Source organism: Syngnathus acus, chromosome 16 (assembly GCF_901709675.1).
Source record: "Syngnathus acus chromosome 16, fSynAcu1.2, whole genome shotgun sequence".
Classification (NCBI taxonomy): Eukaryota; Metazoa; Chordata; class Actinopteri; order Syngnathiformes; family Syngnathidae; genus Syngnathus; species Syngnathus acus.
This window is the reverse complement of record NC_051101.1, coordinates 1,809,261-1,830,396: the sequence shown is the minus strand read 5'-3', so window position 1 is coordinate 1,830,396 and position 21,136 is coordinate 1,809,261. Positions and strand designations below refer to the sequence as shown.

General features: G+C 46.2%; 2 protein-coding genes across 4 annotated transcripts; both read right to left on the bottom strand.

Annotated features, from left to right (window-relative positions):
* Positions 1–17,964, bottom strand: lipeb (lipase, hormone-sensitive b). 3 transcript variants are annotated; one of them, XM_037273190.1, is made up of 13 exons: positions 17,775–17,964; positions 12,768–13,009; positions 11,548–11,832; positions 11,087–11,177; positions 10,023–10,168; positions 9,468–9,653; positions 8,677–8,829; positions 5,006–5,150; positions 4,664–4,891; positions 3,979–4,143; positions 3,310–3,491; positions 2,735–2,983; positions 1–2,428 (listed from the first exon to the last, which is right to left on the bottom strand). In XM_037273190.1, the coding sequence occupies exons 1-13, from the start codon at positions 17,863–17,865 to the stop codon at positions 2,063–2,065; spliced, it is 2,529 nt and encodes an 842-aa protein (XP_037129085.1). In that variant the 5' UTR covers positions 17,866–17,964; the 3' UTR covers positions 1–2,062. The 3 variants fall into 3 exon arrangements, with proteins under 3 accessions (XP_037129085.1, XP_037129087.1, XP_037129086.1); XM_037273192.1 differs by lacking the exon at positions 17,775–17,964 and adding an exon at positions 17,422–17,702; XM_037273191.1 differs by lacking the exon at positions 17,775–17,964 and adding an exon at positions 14,863–15,368.
* Positions 17,965–18,535: 571 nt separating this feature from the next.
* On the bottom strand, positions 18,536–21,012 carry cd79a (CD79a molecule, immunoglobulin-associated alpha). Its single transcript, XM_037273423.1, has 5 exons — positions 20,836–21,012; positions 19,928–20,248; positions 19,055–19,170; positions 18,911–18,970; positions 18,536–18,643 (listed from the first exon to the last, which is right to left on the bottom strand). Exons 1-5 carry the CDS (start codon positions 20,879–20,881, stop codon positions 18,551–18,553), a joined length of 636 nt encoding a protein of 211 aa, XP_037129318.1. The 5' UTR covers positions 20,882–21,012; the 3' UTR covers positions 18,536–18,550.
* Positions 21,013–21,136: the final 124 nt, after the last annotated feature.

Below are 21,136 nucleotides of genomic sequence, written 5' to 3'. Positions count from 1 at the left end.
GGAGTAACAGCTGGTTCTTTATTGGCAAGATCTTGTGTTTTAATCATTTCAGAGCGTTGTAGTGCCTTCATTATTCAAGTCTAATTATAATTCGAAACTTTTGCTTTGTTTTTACATAAAAATATGCAAAATATATAGCACATTTATGTATTTAACCACCTGTAAAAACACATTATAGTCTAAGATTTAGAACCTGCAATTCTACAATTTCAAGCAATCCCATTTGAGAAACAGCTCTTTACATAAAAATATATACACAAATCCTAACAAGGATAAAAATACATTCAACTTCTCATTTCAATTCACAGGTTTGCACTTGTGGTGTTTTCCTTGAGGAGATGCGACGTTGTTTCCAGTCTGTGGCTTGTTTTAACGACAGCTCATTAACATTTTTACAGTATGATCCTATTCAAAGTAAATCAAGTCAACTCGCAGCTGTTTTGACAAGAGAACAGATGAACAATATATATGGTCTCAGCATTGTAGTATGCAGTCTTTGGTTCTGAATTTTAAGCTCAATCAACACGCAAATGACCGAAATCCAAATTCTGTGACCGGATAGGAATGGTGCCAGCCAAACTGGCTGTCTTTCAGGCAATAACGGCATGCTCTGATTTTCGAGAAAGAGTGTGCCAGCAAGGTAAAGGTAATCTTTCTGTAAATATTTTTGGAATAAAAACTCTGACACGTGTTTACTGATCGTTAATCAAAGTTATTGGTGACTACGTTTAGTTTTTTTTTTTTTACTAGTTTGACAGACCAAAATTTCAACAACAGAACACTGAGTGAGGCAGCATGTCGCCGTGACGACAGGCTGCGGCGGTCTGTGGAGCAGCAGCATCACTTTGACAGCAACAGTCCAGAATATTTGGACAGTAAAAGATATTTTGACAAAAAGACAATCAGCAGATGCTCAAAGTGTCAGTTGGGCTTTGTGGTTGCTTGCACTTGATGCCGTCTTTTACGCATCGGCGAAAACAGGAAAACAAGAACACAACCGTACAAACGAGAGCAAAAGTGCAGAGAGAGCAAAGTGGAGCTCGGCCGTCTTCTGGCTTTTCTTCATCCGTCTGACAGCAAAAATGTGGCGAGAACGACGGGGCTAATCCACCCGCCCGACTCTGCTGCTGCATAATCCCGCTCGGGGGAGGATTTTGGAAAATACAAAGTGGTCCTCAAGGCTTTAACGGAGAACTAAACCCAAATATTTTGAAAGCAAGGATGCATCGCAAGTGCCGGCACTTGTCACAACACGGGACTCTAATGAATACTGTCTTTGTGGAATAAGAATTAAACAACAGGTTGCGACGCTCTGTGGAGCAACAGCGTCATGTTGAAAGGACAGCGATATTCCAGCATATGTTCACAGCGATAAATCGAACCCAAACAGTCTCATAAGGAGCAAATTATTTGTGTACGATGGCTGTCGGTGAAGCCATTTGCCGATTCTGCCCATTATTTGCAGAAAATAAAAACTGTCCACAGCAACTATCCCTCAACAAGCATCGAGCACGCTGACATGGCGGAATCAAGGGCACAGAATTACATTTCAATGCTACACAACGCTACATCAGCGGATATGGGTGGAAACAGAACAAGAACGGCCGAGTACATGACAGCAAATGATTGTTTAGAAAAAAAAAATTTTTTTTTAAAAAGAAGTCCACCAGGAAAGAAATGTGCAGTGCGCCATTTGTTTAAGGTCTCTTCTTTGGATAATCGGATTTGGGCTTCGAGTCAACAGCGCTAGCGTCAACAAAGCGAGCCGTATTGACGGCGTAATGGAGAGCATAACGTGGTGCTCTTAAGCGTGCGCTGAGACATTCTGCCGAGGGACAGCAGGGGCCGTTTGGATCGCAATGATACGGCGTAGGAGCGTCTTATCTGATGCGCCCAGACGGGATTGATCCATGTCCAACTGATCGGGATTGTGATCTTAAATTTCTTTCCTTGAAAGTGTGTGGCACCTGCCGTATAACGGTTGCGAAACGGCCGTCCCGTCAAGTAATGAAAAGCAGAGGGAGGCTTACTTCCTCATTGAGCTTGCCCAAATACGTTTTTGCTAAGCTCCGACGCCCTCCACATCACTTTGTGTGATTGTGACAAAGCTGTCTCCTTCGGCCATTTTAGCCCCGAGCCCCGAGCCTGGCTCACCTTGGACAAACAGGGCGGCGCCACCCCTATCGGTTCGTTCCAGCTTGCGGTGCTTGCGCGGCTCGGGCGGCGGCATCTCCTTCTGCGCGAAGACGGCGCGGATGCGCTCAGCGCAGATGCCGGCCGCCTCCTTGGTCTCCTGGGAGAGCTGCGACAGACTCAAGAACCCGTGGGGGAGGTCGTCCACCACGCACATGGTGACAGGCTGCCCGACGGCCCGCAGGCGCTTGGCGAACATCACCGAGTCGTCCAGCATGGGGTCCAGGGCGCACGCCTGAGGAGAGTCAAGCAGACACACGTGTGGGGCATCTTAATGAAAGGATGAGCAGAAGGAAGGAAGCCAAGTGACAAGCTCTTCTTTGTGCCGGCCATATTTGCCATCGCGCTGACTCACTGGAACCATTTTGAAAATCACAAACACAATCTGCAGAGGAGCTTATGTCGTCGGCTACCAGTCAAACTCCTTTCAAAAAGATTTGCTTCTCTATATGTGTTTTGAGTTTAGATTTATAAAGCTTCATGAAGCACCATGGCAGCACAGACAGTGACCACAAATCATGCAACACTCTCCGGCGCTTACCACGATGTGCACGGGCGGCAGAGCCTTCAGCATGCTGTCTGGGGCCAGAAGGGGAGAACAGAAGGGGTCCTTGGCTATCGGCGAACTGAGCAGCTTCATCTCAGACAGCTGCTCCGAGCGCAGTGGCTCAAAGCCCACTGGGAACTCAGAGCCCTCCTTGCCATCGGGGGGCGGTATGGCCACCAAAGACAGGTCATTGTGCACAGATGAGTGAGTGTCCGATGAGATGGAGAAGTGGACTTCTTCAGGCTGTGGAAGACACGGCAGGAAAATGTGACATGGCTTTAGAGTTGATATTAAGAAATGCAAAAAAAAAACAACATTGCAATACACGCTATAAGGATTAATAAAATAGAGCCGGAAAAAAGTCAAAATATTTTATAACAAAAGGCAGAATGTTATGACGTTTGACTGTTCAAAAGTAGTTCTTGTTTGTTAAGCAGATCAACACAGACAAGGATGCCTGTTGAAAAAAATAAAATAAAACTTGCAGCACTTTTCAAGGTTTCAAGGTTGAACAACGGCCTCATTTCAGAGAAAAGCAGAAGGTAAAAACAAATCTCGTTGGGACCTACAGCGCTCTCAGACACAAGCGGCGGGGCGCAGAGGGAGGCAGAATTATGAGCTCTGAGGTCCTGGCACGTCTGGCTCTTTGCGGATAACTTCCTGGCCGGGGAGTCGTCCGGCTCCGACGGGACCGGCGGGTCCACATGAGGCGAGGAGATGGACGTCTCCGACACGCTGGTCCTCACCGTGTCTGGCGGCGCAAAAAGACAAATTCAACTGCCGGCGCTTTGAGTTTGGAATCCACCGCGGAGGAGTCGTCGGCGAGTTAGGCCATCGTGGGAGTAATTTATGGCGGCGGTAATGAACAATTACTGTAGAAGGCCTCGTGTTGCAGTGAGCTGAATTGATATGAATGGATTTACAAGCGTGGAAAACAACAGGGAGGCCATAAGTGGACCCTGAGTCCAGATAATCATATGAATTAAAAATACGGGCTACCGTTACCTCTTAAGTGGCCAAATGTAATCAGCTGCAACACAAAAAGGCCAGCACAATAAATGTGCGCGTGTGCCTGTACATAGATGGCGCTAATTATTTTTATTTTTTGACTTGCGCATTTTGTCAGCCCAAAATCTGCCTATTGTCGTTTACTGGTGACTAAAATCAACTTTATGTATGCTACCCTTTCCCATTTTCTCAACAATAAGTCTCCCCCTGGTGACCGAATCCCTGCTTACCAGCGGCTAGCGGTTGCGAGTCGGCACCTCTGTTGGAGTCCAGGAGAGAGTGGATCCAGTTGGACGCGCCCTGCCGGAAGTCTCGGAGCAGCAGCGCCGTGTCCCTCCTCACCGTGGTGAGTGTGCTCAGCTTCTCCACCTGCTTTTCTGTCTGCGGCTCATTACCTGGAGTGGGGGAAAAGCTTCAATTACGGATCGAGGGACGGTCATAAAAGAAAAAAGAAACAAATGTGATGATTCGAGACAATTTCAGCCAAGAGGGAATAAAAACAAATAGTTATTGATGGCAAACAAACGCTAGACAATATATATAGGATTAATTACCACAGCCCCCTCCACCTGTCAGACGAAATGTTATTGCGAGTGCCGATTATTTACACGCCACAATAAGAAGAGTCGCAAAGTAATATATATGCAAATAGCGAGAAGTGGCGGGCTTTACAGGAATGACCCCTGCAAGGGAAGAAATTACTAAGAAAATAATCACTTTCTAAAGAGTTTCATTCACATCTGTGAGGGCAAGAGAATTTCCTTTGTGAGTATTAAAACTAAAAATAATCTGTGCTTTAAAATGAATGCTGACATTTATGTTGAACATTCTACGTGGAAGCTGGGACTCGGTGTACCTGACTGCGCGTTGAGTCATGTGAAAAGCAAAGCGTGCGGGAGGACGGCAGCCACGCACCTGTGTAGGCGCTGACACACCTGGAGAGCACGCTGAGTGGCACCATGGGGTCCATGAGACTGAGCAGCCGGGACGGCGAGGCGTAGGCAGTGAGTAGCATGGCTGGGTAAGTGGCCACCAGGCCGTCTGGCATGCGCACACCGTAGGTGGCTGCCCGCATCGACGTGGTCACGCACAGGTTGCCCCCAGCGCTGTCGCCCGCTAGGCAGACTTTCTCGCCGGTCCAGCCTGGCAGGGAAAGGGGCAGATCATGAACACTTTTTTTTTTAAATCCGTTATGAGATTCTTGAGTCTGAGGGAGGTTGGGGAAAAACAGGAATGCGGGGAGAGTACTGCACATACCGAGCAGCTGGTGGTTCCGCAAAGCCCAGCAGTACGCAAAGAAGCACTCCTCCAGGGCCCGCGGAAAAGGGGCTTCAGGGGCCAGGGAGTAGTCCACTGATAGAATGGGGACGCCCAAGTCCTGGGACCAGCTCTTCAGGTAGGGCTGCACAAAAAGAGCCAAAGGGAACGTTAGATGTGCTGATGAAGCCACGAGAAACAACAGCTGGCACAAAAAAGCAGAGAGGAAGATAAGAGGGCTAAGACAAGAGGAGGGGGGCATAAAACCAATCGGTGCCTGCGATGTGGAGTGTCTGCTTTCCGGCTTTATTGTCTAGACCAGGGGTGGGCAAACTACGGCCCGCGGGCCACATCCGGCCCACGGGACCGTTTAATCCGGCCCGCCAACCCTGAATTAATTGTATTATTAAACTTTTTTTTTTGTCATTTTGCCTGCAATGACTGCGTTTCCCCAGTAGATGGGGAACCGCTCGCCTGCGCATTTACTACCGGAAGCCGTGTCAGAAAGCTCGGTGCACACTCACAAGTGCGTGTACGTACGTACTCAGTAGTACGGACATGGCGCACTCGCGCTCTATTTGTATCAGTCCCGAATTTAGAGCGTGGGCTGTGACGACAGCATTCTTGTAATTCGCTCGCTGAGCTTTCAGATAGTTTTACGCTAAAGCCACCCACAAACCTTCCCCTGGAATCCTTCCATTAAAATTAGTGGCCCGAAGAAAAGAAGTGAGTGCCGAATGTTAAAAGAGTGGCCAATTTGGCTCGACGTACGCGACGTGACGTTCAGCCACATCAACCCGTCACAGATCGAAGTAAACGGATCTCTCCTAAGAATTGCCACAACAAATTTTACTCCAGACTATGATGCACTAGCAAAAAAGGGAGACCAACAACACTGTTCCCACTGAAAATGAAGGGGAGGCTCTCAAGTTTGTTGTAAAAAAATGCATTTTGAATATGATTTGTACACATAGCAGGGATTGAAACTAGCGACCATTCTCATTTTCAAACAATGCAGGATGCTCAAGGACATTGATGCACCACCTGTTTGCGACTAATCTTAACCTGTAAAGTTCTTAAGGCTTACTTTAAGGAAGTGTTTCCCGTTTCCTCACCTCTGTTACCAGGTGTTTGTGAGTTAAAACTCTGCTCTGATGTTCAGATACCCCTCACCGTGTTGCCGTTTTGATTACTTTATTTGGATGTATGCTTTCACCGATTCTTCAAGATGATATATTTGGTCAGAATGTTTGCTGTTTGATGTGATCTCATAAGATAAACATTTTTCATTAATCTGACCTGCAGGCACTGAAGTGATGGAGACTGTTATTCATAATAATAGTGTCGTATTTTATGAGAATCTCTGATAGCAGTTTTTTTGTGATTTTTTTTTTTAATGCTGTTAATAAATGCATTTGTTTTCAAAAAACTTGTTTGGAATATCCATGCTTTACTACCTACTAAAGGCCAAAATCTTTTATGCAATGACCTTTACAGGTCGCTTATATTACTTCACACAAACACTACGTCCATCTGCTCCTGGTTCGGCCCTCCGGTCCAAATTTAGAACCCAGTTCGGCCCGCGAGTCAAAAAGTTTGCCCACCCCTGGTCTAGACAGAGGAGCTGCACAGTGCGGTCACCAACAAAAGACGTCCTCATTTGATGAGAACGCAAAAGGGAACGGCGTGAAGAGCTGCCGTAAGATTGACGACAAGCTCAAAAGTTCTCTCTCCAAGTTTTGCATGTCATGGAAGCGGACTTGTCGCGTTGTGATGACTCAGCACTTCCAGAAACTCAGCGGTGACACCTTGAGTGTTCTGCTGTCATAATAATTAATCGTAGCGCACTCAAGTGAGCTCGTGCAGCCAGCAGAGGAAAGCGTGAACGGGGCAATCGTGACAAATTTGCCGTTACGATCATCCTCTCTTTTGATGCGTACATATTAGGGGTGTAAATCGCGGGTTTTGTCACGATACGATATCATATCAATACAAAGAACCACGATACGATATTTGCCGATATCTTACGCAAAATCAACAAGGTACTGCAAACTCTTTATTTAGGAAATTACAAGAGTATTGTAGTATACAAAGTGCTTATTTTAACACTGAACTTGATCAAATTCCTATATTTTTTTCTCATATAAGTAAAGAAAAATGAATATTCTTTCTTTTTTTGTAATACCATTAACTTTAAAGTGCATTACTGAACTATTTATTTACAATAATTTTAATTGTCCGTTGAGCCATCTTTTCTTTGGAATCCAAAGTGCTTCCAAACGAATGACTTGAAGCCCAAAGGGGAGTGAATTTCCTCGTCTTCTTGGACACTAGCCAATGGCTAGTAGCCATAGCACCAGCCCAGGAGCCGCGTAGTTGTCGGCTCCCCTTTCACGTGCCTGCTCTGCTCTGCTCACAACACAACACGCCGCGTACTGCTCCCGGAAAGAGGAAGCAAGCGACAATGAACTGGATTTCAAAATAAAGTCGCGTCTAATGTCCGAGGTCAAACACGGCGATATAAATCGATGTTTACGTTTAGCATCGATGCCAATAAATCGTAGAGCATTATATCGATTAATCGATGTGTATCGATGAATCGTTACACCCCTAGTACATATGCAATTTACCTTGTATGTGGAGTTTTTTTCCTTTTGTCTAATAAGGAATATTTCAACACTCATCTGAAATGGTATTTCTCAATGGAAATTCCATGAAACCATTCTAGCTCCCCCACCTAAAGAATTAAAAATGTCTCTCATGTTATATTTTACACAAGCGTACCGTGATGAGGAAGTAAAACCGTTTCTCGTATTTTTTTGTTTCAAATTCAATGGACGTTGTGCTGCTCCTTCCGTTGTATGCGACTTTACCACCTGGTCATAACAATCCTCTTTTCTTCCCAAACAACGACTTGCTCTGTTTCGTGAACTTACTTTTCTTGGACATAGTTCACCATATTTGCGCGATCCTATCTTGTAAAAAACACAGCTCTTGCACTGGATCTCTTGAGAGGCTTTTCGGGTACAATATAGTGTCTAGTGCGTGTGTCCGAACTGTCACTGCTGAAGTGAGTGTCAGAGATTATGTGCAGCTCTGCCAGTCAGGCCAGCTCATCATTCACGAACTGCAAGGGAACAAAACAAATGGCCGACTCAACAGGAGATAAGGGATTGTGTGTGCGTGTGTATGTGTGTGTGTGTGCGTGCGAGGTTAGTTAATTTTACATGACTCCAGAAAGCCTTGTGGTGCACACACGTTCTGGCAGCCAAGAACAAAACTCTCAAACACACATCTGCTCTTTAGCGCTGCACAAAGGGTGCAGCGAGTGAGCGCAATTCATGCATTTTCAATGGCAGTCAGCATGAGGGAGCAAACGTGAGCAGAGCATCTGGCCTATCTTGACCAGTGCAGGTGCTGCGACTGCCGTCCGAGCAACATTACGGGGAGGACATGATATGACCGGCAACTGCTCTGAAACAGACCCTCACCCCGGTTCGAAGAGGGTGTGCACATTTTTATGATGACAACCCATCACTTTGTCCCTGCGCCTGTCGACCTCATCAATTTGGTTCCTTTCACACCTCAGAGGAGGAACAAGCAGCAACGTTGCTCATGTTTGCCTTTGCTGGCTCGGTGAGAAAAATTATATTTGAATTTGGTAATTGTACCTCATGGGATTTGGAGGTCTGAGCCACAAAGCCTCCGCCATGGAAGTGGATGAGGAGGCAGGGGGACGGCGGCAGCCGCTTGGCCTTCATCCCCAGTGAGAGTGAGATGGAGCCCGCATCAGAGCGGGTGAGCGAGAGCAGGCTCTCGCTGTCCTGGAGCGAGAGAACACAAGTGTAAAACAATCCTTCGGGACTTCAGTTGAGGGCAGCGCAATAGAGCAGGATGCACAGTGTGCTGCTATTTAGTGGTCGGTGGTGGAATTACACCAGAAATATCCATCCATCCATTTTCTGTACCGCTTTAGCAGTCATCGGGCAGTAGGCGGTGGACACCCTGAATCGGTTGCCAGCCAATCGCAGGGCACACAGAGACGAACAACCATCCGCACTCGCACTCACACCTAAGGGCAATTTGGAGTGCTCAATCGGCCTACCAAGCATGTTTTTGGAATGTGGGAGGAAACCGGAGTGCCCGGAGAAAACCCACGCGGGCACGGGGAGAACATGCAAACTCCACACAGGGAGGGCCGGAGGTGGAATCGAACCGGCACCCTCCTAACTGTGACGTGGTCGTGCTAACCAGTGCGCCACTGAGCCGCCACACAAAAATACCAAAAATAGACATGTTTTATTTACTGTAAGAAAAATATCTGCACAATAGCGGTGGGCCACATTTGGAAGAATCCTCTCAAGGGAACCAATTTCATGCATTTTTGTATGCATGCGGTGCAAAAGCAGCCTTGGTAAAGTCAAATGACAGTGTGAAGTCCGCCCATTGCCACGACAGGTACCTGTCCTTCCCGCAGCTCGTAGGAGATGAGCCTCATCTGGACAGGGTTGGTGCCAATGTGTGCCGAGGGCTGCGGTATGGTCACTGAGGCTCGCGGATTGGCTGCCAGCGGGAGGTCGAAGGGGATGGGAGGCACGGAGAGCGCTCGGTTCACCTTGACCGTCACGGACGTCATGCTGACCAGACTCTGCAAGGCGGCGGGAGGAGAAGGAGAGCAAATTGAGAAAAGGCGATTGTGCGTTACACAGTGAGTTCACTGGAGGGAAAGAGAAACCGCATGAATAAATCATAAATGGCGCAGAATAAATTGAATTCGCCTCTATTATCATCGTGGGCACCAAGGCATAATGATAGCGGGACGTCTCCCAATAGGCACACAAGTATTGAAGACAAACATGTTAGTCACTTAGCCAGCTACAGGTATAAATGAAGTTAACTCCTCTTTGATAGTCTCAACATGCAGCCAGTCTTTAATTTGCCAAGTATTGAAGTAGGGCCGGATTTGTGAATTTTACCATATTTTGAAATTTGGGGGTGGGCTTCCGCCTCCACTTACCGATAGCACTTCAGTCTCTGTGACGTTCCAGTAGGTCTTCCAGAAATGGATGTCGAGATTCTGGGTGATGCGCTCAAACTCGGCCCCCCTCAACTCGGGGTCGATGACGTACTTGCCCGACGTGAAAATGGAGCTGGCCACCACGCCTGGGGCAAAAGACCAGGACGGCCCATGTAAAACGACACCGGTGCAATTTTCATTTGCGCGGCGGCCGGGCAGTGAAATTAATCAAAGGGGGGAAAGAAAGGATGGGAGTACACTTGTGTTGCAGGGAGTGAAAATTATTAAAGGTCAAAGAATAGTTGCAGAAGCCTCTCAGATCCGTCAATGTTTTACGTCGACTCGACTCCTGCAACTTTACTTGATGGACGAGCACTACTGGCGCGTTCAAGGTTTTTTTTTTTTTCTGCGAGGACTCCGTTCACAGGTACTCACCATATGGTGCAATACCCCCTGCCTCCACTGGGGCACAACAGAGAGCACATAAAAAGAGCGAGTTGAATTGCAGCCAGACATATAAACTCCGTAAAAAAAGGCGTACAAAATTAGTAGTTTAACTGTCGTTTGGTTATACAGTGGCTTCTCGTTATACTTCTCGTTCCGTGCGTCCAAACACCTCAAGGTCATTTCTATCAAAGAAATGAAAAAGCACATCTGCTGTGCGCTGTCCTATTTTAGGCAGCTGCTCCATGAGGCACCAACATGAACCAGAGCCCCCCAATCATGCCACTTTTGCCAATGGCATTTGAAGGCATTTCAGCAAAGGCAGCATTTCAAGGGGGACTGAATTCTAAGCTAGCCAGTGCAAAGTGCTCTCAGCGTTAACGTTGTACATATCAATATCTACCCAAGGCTCTTCTGGTGTTTACAAGATGTCTACAAGGTTCTAAAATGCGGAGAGAACTGCAGGCAAGCGCCGGAGATTCCGGAAGGATGAAAGAGCATGCAACACATAGTACGTGGCACGAAAAGATGCGAGAGAGGGGGGAGGTGAGGGAGAAGGGTAGAGCGCGGAAGCGGCGAGGCGAGAACAACCCTTGAATGACAATGAGAACGGTGCTGACCTATTCCAGACTGATTGCGCTTGTAGTTCTCTCCAAAGGCCACGAGGCCGATGGCGATGGTCTGTAGGGACGGACGGATAGCCCGGGTGAACTGGTGGGGCAAAAGCAGAAAATCGGGACCTTGAATGCCATAGTCACAATTTTGCGTCGCGTTCCTAAAGCAAAAAAAAACAAAACAACAGATGACATCTTACGCAACACTTGGTTAAACTATTTGAATTTTCCCAAACATGTGCTTAGGGGTGTAATTCCACTGCCGACCACTAGCAGCACACTAATTAAAGATGGGAGTCAATTTGAAAGCAAAACAAATGTTAAATTTTGTTTGAATGACTTCCTCTGTAATCCTGCTTTTTATGCCTACGGTAAGCAATGGCTAACGGTTCATCTCATAATGTAAATGTTTTTTATGTTTATCAAAATTAATCTGTTCCTCCCCACGCCTTCAACGAGGACGGCACCTGAAAGCCCAGGCAGCGGCCATAGAAGCACCCCTTGTGCATGGAGCTGTATTCGCGCACGAAGCTCTCGCTGAGGCCGCTCTCATCGTGGAAGAAGAGGTCGCCGTGGCCATTGTCGTGCAGCATGCGGCGGGCCAGGTGAAGCAACGCCCGCAGCTGGCACAGCGCGTTGCAGTAGGCCTCCATCTCTCCCGCGTTGTGGGCCACACGGAAGAAGATGCTGCGCCGGTTGCTGCTGATGTAGCGCCCCTTGTGGATGATGTGGAGGAGGCAGCAACGCACCACCTGCCAACGCCAGGAGGAAGATTTCAGCTTACGAGCGCTGCTGTGAAAAGAACAGCAGCAAAGCAGGACGCAAACACTTTACAGTCCATTTCAGAATGGTTCACTTCTCATCCAGTTGGAGGAGCATTCGGAATATTAAAATGAAATCGCCTCAAGTGTGAATTAAGTTCTCATAATGTTGCCAGTGGGGAATAGCACAAACTCTTTTAGTTTTGTAAGTATTTTTGGAACAGATGGTCGCTTCAGTTGCAAAATTTGCAGGCCCTAAGGTCTGCGGTCATCGGTGTCGCACAAATTTGAGTCCTACTACAAAAAAAAGACACAGACACACACACTCACACACAAAGACTGATCAATTGAGAGACTTAGCACGATACGTTTGAATTTGCGACACTTGCGCAGGGGGTGTTACGATGAACAAATTAGTCGGGGCCGTTGTTGGAACACGAGGGCTCGACGGCAGTACACAGAGGGAGGCATTCATGTGCCCGCCGCTCGGCTGAAGGTCTCTTCGGAAGGTCTCTTCTGAAGGTCACTGTGCTCAATCAATAACTGTGGGAGATAAAATAGTGTGCGTCCACCCAGGAGTTGTTCTCACTCCATTTGCAAGACAAAATCAATTTGGGGAACAAACGAGCTGACCTTGAAACAAACTCGTGTCCTGCCAAGCGGGGGCTGCCGAGCAATTCTTCAACGGGTTACTAAAGTGGAGGCTCCCTCGGATTAATTGGCTAACGGCTTTTAGATTCATCTCACTTTGAAATTGTTTTTTCCCTTTTTTTTTTAGGGATGTAGGCGGGGTCGAGGAGGCGTGTATCAACTTTTGGCTCATAACAATTCGGGAATAGATCTCCCATTTCCAGATAGTTATTTTGGCGGGAAGGTTTATGAAAGTGAGCTGCCATGAGTGGAATGATGATTTGAGGGGGGCCTACCTTGACGAGAGATCGATAGCCGTTGGCTGGTATGTGGGGGTCAAAGTCAAAATGGTGGTAGATGGCGGCAAAGCCGGAGATGACAGGCTCCAGGGTGCGGGCGTGCTCCTGGATCAGCTTCATGGTGTCCACCAGCCGGCGGGCCGCGTCGCTTTGCGGGCCTTTGACCCCGCCCGAGAAGAAGGCGGCGTTCTCCTCGCACACGTTGTATAGGGCCGCAAAAACTGCTGTGGTGTCCATCACTGTGAGAGGCAAAGAGACAATGCCCGCCACATGAGCACCGGCAGATGTTTGATGCAAAAATGTGTGCTGGTGGCAAACAAAACATTTCGAGATGCTCGTTCAAGAATCCGCTCCTGGGATGACATTTTGTTTCAAGTGCTACACGAGATCTTGTCACAGGCCCAACATGAACTTCCTCCTCCAATTTGGATTAGTCAGCCTATGTAGCCAAAAGCTAAAGCTTTCATTCACCCACCAGGTAAAACCACACTCGTTATTGATGACTTGGCCATCAAAGACAAATGCCGATCATTGATACGCGAAACGTGAAAACAAGCACAAATTAATAAGAGTCCCAGAGTGTTTGTCACGTTTCTGCTGACAACGCGGCAACGGACGCGGCTGCCGCTGTTCGCTTTTCACAACTCTGGAAATGGGGTGATCCGCGGCTTGTGACTACTGGTAGCAAATATCGCCCTCGTGAAAAATATTTGCAGCCTAATGGTAAACTAGTACTTGTATAATGCTTGCACAGGGTCTAATTTGATCCCACAAGCTTGGCCATCAGACGGCCTCGCAATTAGCCGAAGAAACAGCACAGCATTTAATTTAATTATTTCAACCCAAACGATTTGACGAAGATATCAAAATATATTTTGTCCGCACATACGGTCTCCTCCGAGGCACCCGCCACGAGGAAAACGGTTATCCTTAACCGTCAGCAGAAAGGCCTTCTTGTGCAAGCGTAGGCGGCGATGACGCCCCAAATGTTCCGATAGGGATCGAGGGCAGTCAGGGCCCTGCGGGCGCTTAAATGTTAAGCGGTTCTTCGGCCTTGCCGATTAGTCGCAGGATTGGACGCGGTTGGGTCAGCTCCTGCTTTGCTAAGTGTAATAAAATGGAGTTGCTGTGGAAAGACGCAAATGACATCTTGACAGAGACACATTTTGCAGCATTTATATTCAACTTCAGGCTATTTTTGCGAAGGGGGGGGGATAAAAATATATATTTCTGGATAGTGCTTCAACCCTTTTATTGGTCATTTTCACATGGAAAACAGTCAGGACGATGGCAAACATTAAACCTGCTCCTCTAAGTCCTTTCAGTCTTCTGTTCAAACTTTTTGCTCAGTGTCTCAACGATTCCCTTCCAAGCACCTCTTAGTGCAAATATCACGACTCAGCAGAATCCGGGGAAGGAATTTGAGACTGCGGCCGCACTAAAGAACGAGTGTAAATGCATACATTATGCGTAGAGGAACAAAAATAGCCCGTTGGCTTCAGGGGGGACCGGAGTGGAGAATCTTCAATACAGCATGTCAGTGCCACAGTGAAGAAGTCAAAGCCACAAAGCACATTTCCAAATCAACCCACTCAGAGCCCGAATGCATCCAGCTCCCCCGCCGACCAGAGTAGGTCAGGCGCATCAACGGCTCTGCCGCACAATCCGATGATGTCGATTGCAAGAGTTTCATCGAGCGCTCTGCCTTGATTCAAACTGTCAAGTGCTCGAAAAGTGCGCCGGACGCACCTCGGCCCAGCAAAGTATTGGCAATAAACATGCCGATCTCCATACGTAAACCGCAGAGAGAACGCATCTGAGCCAGCGTCGAGAAAATGCAAGACATGAAAAGAATGTGAGGCTCTGGAGATGAAAGTTTGGTTATGTCACCGTGTCGCAGGTGTGACGCGGCGATGTCAACAAAATGAAGTGCGAGCAAATATTTGGTCTTGGTCACCCATTCGTAGCCCAGTTACCAAACGTTTGGTATTTACAGATACTGGTGTCTTTGGCTAACCACATGGAGCAACTCGACACTCAAGCAGTTTCATGACTGTTAGTGAAGCACACAAAACAAAATGACAGAATTTACCGGCATCTGTGTTCAAGCTTCTGTCCTTGTCTGTATCCTCTCTTGTGAGCATGGTGGAAAAGAAAGACTGAGTGAGTGACATGGAAAGACGGGAAAATGGAGGAAGGGAAGGAAGGTGGCCCAGAGCAAAGAGACAGTTTTCCGGTTTGACTCTTGCCGTCTAGTTAGTTTCCTCGAGTTGGAAATGTTGCCGGAAGCTTCCCAGATTGAGCATACTCGACTCGCTGCTCGGCTGTAAAAGGCGCTGCTGCAGAAAAGTGCGGCGGTGCTTCAGCGCCTGCGTGTGACGACTCTTTTGCCCATTGGCTCTTTGACTGTGTGACTCCCCGCCCCCCCCCCCGGGGCACCATGACAAGTCCAAACAATAAAACATTCCCAGTCTGTTATTGCGTGCGTCGTCCCCTCTGTTCTCACTTCTGGAATTGTTGGCCACCAACATGTAGCTCCTGCCACAATATCAATCATAATTTATCAAAATGTTATTTGATAATTCAATGAAATAAAATTAGTTCTTGAAAATACAATATTAATAATACGCATATGTGAATGGCAGCTGTATGTAAACATTACTTTTGGATTTGAAAAGTCTATAAAAGCGGATGGATAATCCATTTGATTTGTAAGCTTGACAAAGGAAATCTGACACGTATGTCCACTTATGTTTCTTACATCTGAGGTGAAGCTAGCACAGTTTCTTTGTCATATGTTGCACCCCGATGGTGTGTGCGTGTGTGTGTGGGGGGGGGGGGGGGTTGTAATACAGAGCAGAAGCCAGCCAAAACAAAGGTGATATTTGGTTTGAGAATCAGGTTGCCAACCTTTGTTGGTTAAACGCAAGTCCTTTCAAAGGTCTCCTGACAGCAGAGCCAAGTAAAGCTGAATGTGCCGGACCTTAAAAATGGAATCACCGCTCTCGAAATTGATTTCACAAGCTGTTTTGTGTCACATAAGTTATCAGGCAAAAGAGGAAAAGCAAATTGTGCCAAGTCTGTACAAATGTTGACACTTGAGTCCCGCTCAACAGCTCAATAGCGTCATCACTTCTGATCTGGAGCTGATCATGATTTCGCCCAACATTTCAACACATACAGTCACGGTCAAGACCGAACACTTGAGTGACATTCAACAGCTCAATAGCGACATCACTTCTGATCTGGAACTGATAATGATTTCACCAACATTTTAACACAATGTAGTCTTGCTTTTTTAAAAAAAGTTTAAGTGCAAACTGGTCAGTTGGGAGCTTGCATAAACCGAAATGGTACATTCACATCAAAGCTGGTTTCTATGGCAACGAGTCTAATAAAACGTCCAGCACAGTATAATCATATAAGAAATGGCAGCAAGTCTGTTTTTGTTTGCTGCCTGTTGACTTTGTCGTGACTTGCATGTCATTGGGGGGGGTCTCATCAAGAGTCAAGAATGTGGCTACCTCTGCTATGTAATTGTCTCGTTGGTGATTTGCGCATGCAGACCATTGTTGCAAGCATCCTGTTGTTCAGGTTGGACTTGTTTGCATTTATGGGACAGGGGTCACGAGCACTCTGTGTCCCCCCTCGCTGTGCGCTCTTTCTTTGCCCGCCACTTGCTTTTCTTTTTTTTTTTTTTAAAGTATCCCATAATAACGTTCAACAAAAATGACAAGAAGGCGCAAAGAGCCAAGTGTCAAGTCGAGTCATGTCCAGTTAAGATTTGACTTGTCACTCAGTCCCATCCGGCATATTGTATTTTTCAACGCAACGTGCCATTTACCGCAAACGACATGGAGTCGCTCAACATGCAGAGTGGCTAATGGGTTGGCCACTTAACAGACAGCTGCCTCTGCACTGTCAAACTGAGCCTGCATTCAAAGTCAGACACGTTCAGTCACAGCACAGATACTGCTGTCTGGCGACCCCAAGTGGACAAAAATAATACCTGCACCTCACATGCATATATTTCGGGTGATATGCATGACACTATATCAAATGAGAAAAATAAATATTAGGACTCTAGTTTATGAATTTGTCTACTGTGGGGGTGTTTTGGAACTTGAAAGATGGGTCAAGCAAATTAGTGGATTTAAAATGTAGATATTTACACAGTCCTTTATATGATCTCTCTATATCGTCGCCTTTCACATATTGCAAGTGGTTCTGGAAATGTATCCCTCAATAAATACTATAGTTCTATTTTCATTGCTTCTAAATCGGAATAAAACCAAGTGAGTCGACCCTTGCCACCACACTGGTGGAGTGTGAGGAAAGCACAAGATCCGGGACACAAGCACAGGCAGAACATCCGTGGGGCATTTACGGCCTTCCTGCTGTGCTCCAACCATGCAACCATTGGAAGAAATGACTCACGTTTGAGAAAAACCTCTTCAGGAGCCACTCCCTGCTGAGTTTCTCTGTAGTCGGACGGTGCTCAAGACAAATCAAGACAAGCGTGCAAAAGTGATTGAGTGTCACGACGCATATCCTGTCTGGACTGACGTCACACGTAACGTCACTATGACTAATAACATACAGAAACACAAAAGGGACATAAATCTAGGAATTTTATTTGAATACACAGTACCTTCTCAGACGAGTCTCATCAGTGTCAGCGGCTGAAAGCAGGGACACAAAAACGCTGAAAAGTGAACATAAACCGACTCCTCGCAACTCTGAAGGCTGAGGGAATGCTTGCTGTCATAAACACGAAGGGGCAGAGGACAGTGAGGCGATGAAGCATGTTTCCCTCACAAAGGACAGGAACGTCTTCATCGCATCACAAACTCAGTTTGTTATGATGTGTGGAGCTAAGCTGCTAACGGCTTAATATCTAGTTAGCTAAGCTAAGGTCGCGAGGGACTGGAAGTAAGCGGTATGGGCGGGCTCGGGGGAGAAGTCATTAGAAAACCACACAAAAAAAAAAAAAGATCGACTCACCCTCTGGAGCCTCTTTAAGTTTGGTCGAGCGTCGCCCGTTGACACTTTTGTCGAACCTGCCGCTCCCACCACTCTTCTTGCTTGACGCCATTCTCTCAAGTTCTTGTTGAGGACTCTCCACCGCCGCCTCCAGCGAACATATCGTCTCCCCACCAGCCTCGCTGGGCACCGAGGCTCCGCCCACGCCGTCCTCACTCTAGCCAATGGGAGAGCGCGGCAGCCAATCAAACTCAGTCCGTTATTTAGACGAGTAACTGGTGTCACGGAGCATAATGGATATTAACACTAAATGTACATACACACAAGGAAAATATGATTCCTTTAATACAAAAATTACCTTATTCAAAATAATTGGAAATACAAAAATACTGGGGAAAACACAGATTTATTAATAAAAAAGCGAGAAACCGATTTACCATCTTAAAATAAAATTTAAAATTGTAAAACAAATTAAAAAAAAAAACCTCATGGAAGCAGCAACAAAAAGCCAAGAACCCCCTCGAATGCTCACAAGATATAATCACTTGTTGAATCAAAAGTCACTGTGCCCTGCTAATTCTGTGCACTTGGCAAGTGAGTTGTCTTTTAAAGGTTAAAAATACACACAAACCAGAAAAGCAGATTAAGCACCATATTGGCTACAAAAAGCAATTAATACATTGACCAATCTTATTGCACACACTTACTGGAAACAAAGACCCCACTCTGCAAAAGCAGCCCGCCCCTATAACACAACCTCCACAACCTCCCCCCCCTTTTCGTTTCTTCCGTTCCATTCATGGGTTTTCCAGCTGGATTTCCTCCCGAATGTTGGCAACCAGATCCTGGTAGAGGTTCGCTCCCTTGTCACAGTCATCCAGATTGAGGCCCTGGGGATGAAAGTTAACATCTAGTACTCATCATACTGACAAATACTGACAAATATATATACTACATATTTGGAAAGCACTTCTCCAAGCCTTTAATTTGACATGTGGCTTAATATTTATTGTTATTGTATAATATGACATGCGGCTAAATATTTATTGTTTACTGCAAATGTATTTTTCAGCTTGTTGAAAATGACCAAACATCACCAGTGACGCTACAAAAAACAATTAGTGCAAATGACTCTTCCACTTGTTGTCTTTCCCCACCTGATAAATGTTCTCCTCTTCCCTCTTTGCCTTCCGCTGCAGTTCATGGAGTTGCTTGGACTGGGAGAAGGGTGAAATATGCACAATTGCTTTGTCTGTTGAGAATTGCATTGTGTTGTGCTGAAAATTCATAAGAAATCCGACCTTGCAGAAGAGCGCGGCCGAAGGCACCAGGAGGCACAGAAGAAGTAAGATTCCTTCGGCCATCAGGATGCTGTTCTTGGTCTTCTCTGTGAGGTTTATCGTTTTCTTCAGCGGCTCTGCATGCACACAAAAACACATGGGGCAAATTTTCTAGTCTATGGGTCAACTTTGTACCGTTATTTCATGTCAGCGTATTTCATAGAGAACGCTGAATTTGAAAAAAACAGAAAATGCTGCTCAACCTTATGTTCGTATTCCGTATCGGTGCTGTTTCGTCAGAACAGCGACACGAAAAATGGCATGAGAACCAAAACACCAACAGTGTCACGGGAAACGGGCTAAAAGACTCCCATGGACTTCAAATTTGTTGATTACGCAAGTGAACTATTTGGAGTGGCAAACTAAAGTCTACAATATGAACTGCATGAATGGATAATCGGACTGTTAGGTAAGGGACGTTATGGCGTAATCCCCCCACAGGTAGTTTCACATCAGCAGCTAATCAGATTAGGACCAAAAGCTGCATTTTCCACCGTGAGAATGCCTTGTACATGTGCAGACTTTGCGCAAATGACCAGAATATGGATTAGCAAGACAAGCAAATACGGATGCTAACACTGACGCGACAATGCAGAGTAACAGGATTTGAGTCTTACAAGGGGTTAGCACTGCTTTGTGTGTGTGTGTGTGTGTGTACTTCACCTTACTCAGAGATGGCTTCAATGCTAACATGCTAACAGTTGGTATACTAAAGTCTCAAAATGGCTTCCCAGAAATGGCTGAAAGGTGCATTGGTGCCAGGGCATTACAGTAAGCAGGTATACTGTCAAAAACCCCAAATCCAAAAGAAGACCACGTTTTCTGCTTACTTACCGTAGACCTGCAGGTAGGTGCCGGGTGTGAGGACGCCAGAGATGTTGAACCAACATCTGTACAGGCCCACGTCGGTCACCTTCACCTCACCAAAGGTGAGGGTCCCGCAGGTGACCTCAGCACGGGTTCTGTAGCCCGCGCTCACTCGGTCTGACATGAAGACTGGAACTGGGATGGCGGTGCCGTTGGTGGGCTGGCCGTGCACGAACCAAGTGCTTTGTTGGTTGACAGCGCCGGTCCGGTAGCAGCACTCCAGCACGGCCCGGTGAGACAGCTGGACCCTCAGCCAAGGCCGGTCCACCTTCAGCCCCGTGGAGACCACTACACACAGGAGGCACACTGAACATTAATAAATCCGCAAAAAGAAGGTCGTGAATTCAGAGATGCTATAAAAAAAAAAGAAGAAAAAACAAGTTAAAAAATAAAAAAAAAGAGTGTACTAATAATACTACAGAATAACACTAAAGAAAATATCTATAAATAATGTAGCCACCCACACAGTATATTAAAGGTAGGACAATCTCGGGGCTCAAGAGCCACATTTGGCTTTCAAAACAGATAATGAATTTACAATGATGTATCCAATTATTTAATGTAAGTAAATGATAGGAATGCGGTCATGTTTTACAATCCAAACAACAAATATTTCAGAAATTGATCAAGTGACTAATGTGCCCTGCACTGCCATATATACTGTTGGGGCACAAGGGACTTCCCCACAGCACGTCACAAAAGGCTAAAACAGCAATATTGTAAAGAAAATAGAAAATAAAAAATAAAAAAGTACAGTTTTGCAAAAATTTTCAATATATAAATATGATTGTTCGACCTTCAAATTTAATCAAGGCCACCTTTTTTATTTTTTTTTCCTCTTCAAAACATTTCAACAAAGTGATCATCAGACTTACCTGTCATGCAGGTGATCATAAAAATGCTGCCAACTGAAGCCATCATTCTTATGGAAGATCTTGGATGATTAAAAGTCCCCGCACAACGACGTACTAGCTTGTTGTTCTGTGAGGATTCACGCTTCAATGACTACTGTCGTATTTGCATAAATGTCACAGCTGCACAAGTCAAACAGGAATCAGAATAGAAATGGACAGCTATCATGCTAACAACCTTTGGGGTTAAAATGTTAATTTGGGACATGCCGGGCCAACTCCAACTTTGTTGAAACCAAATCTTTATTTGCTGAGTCAAGAACAA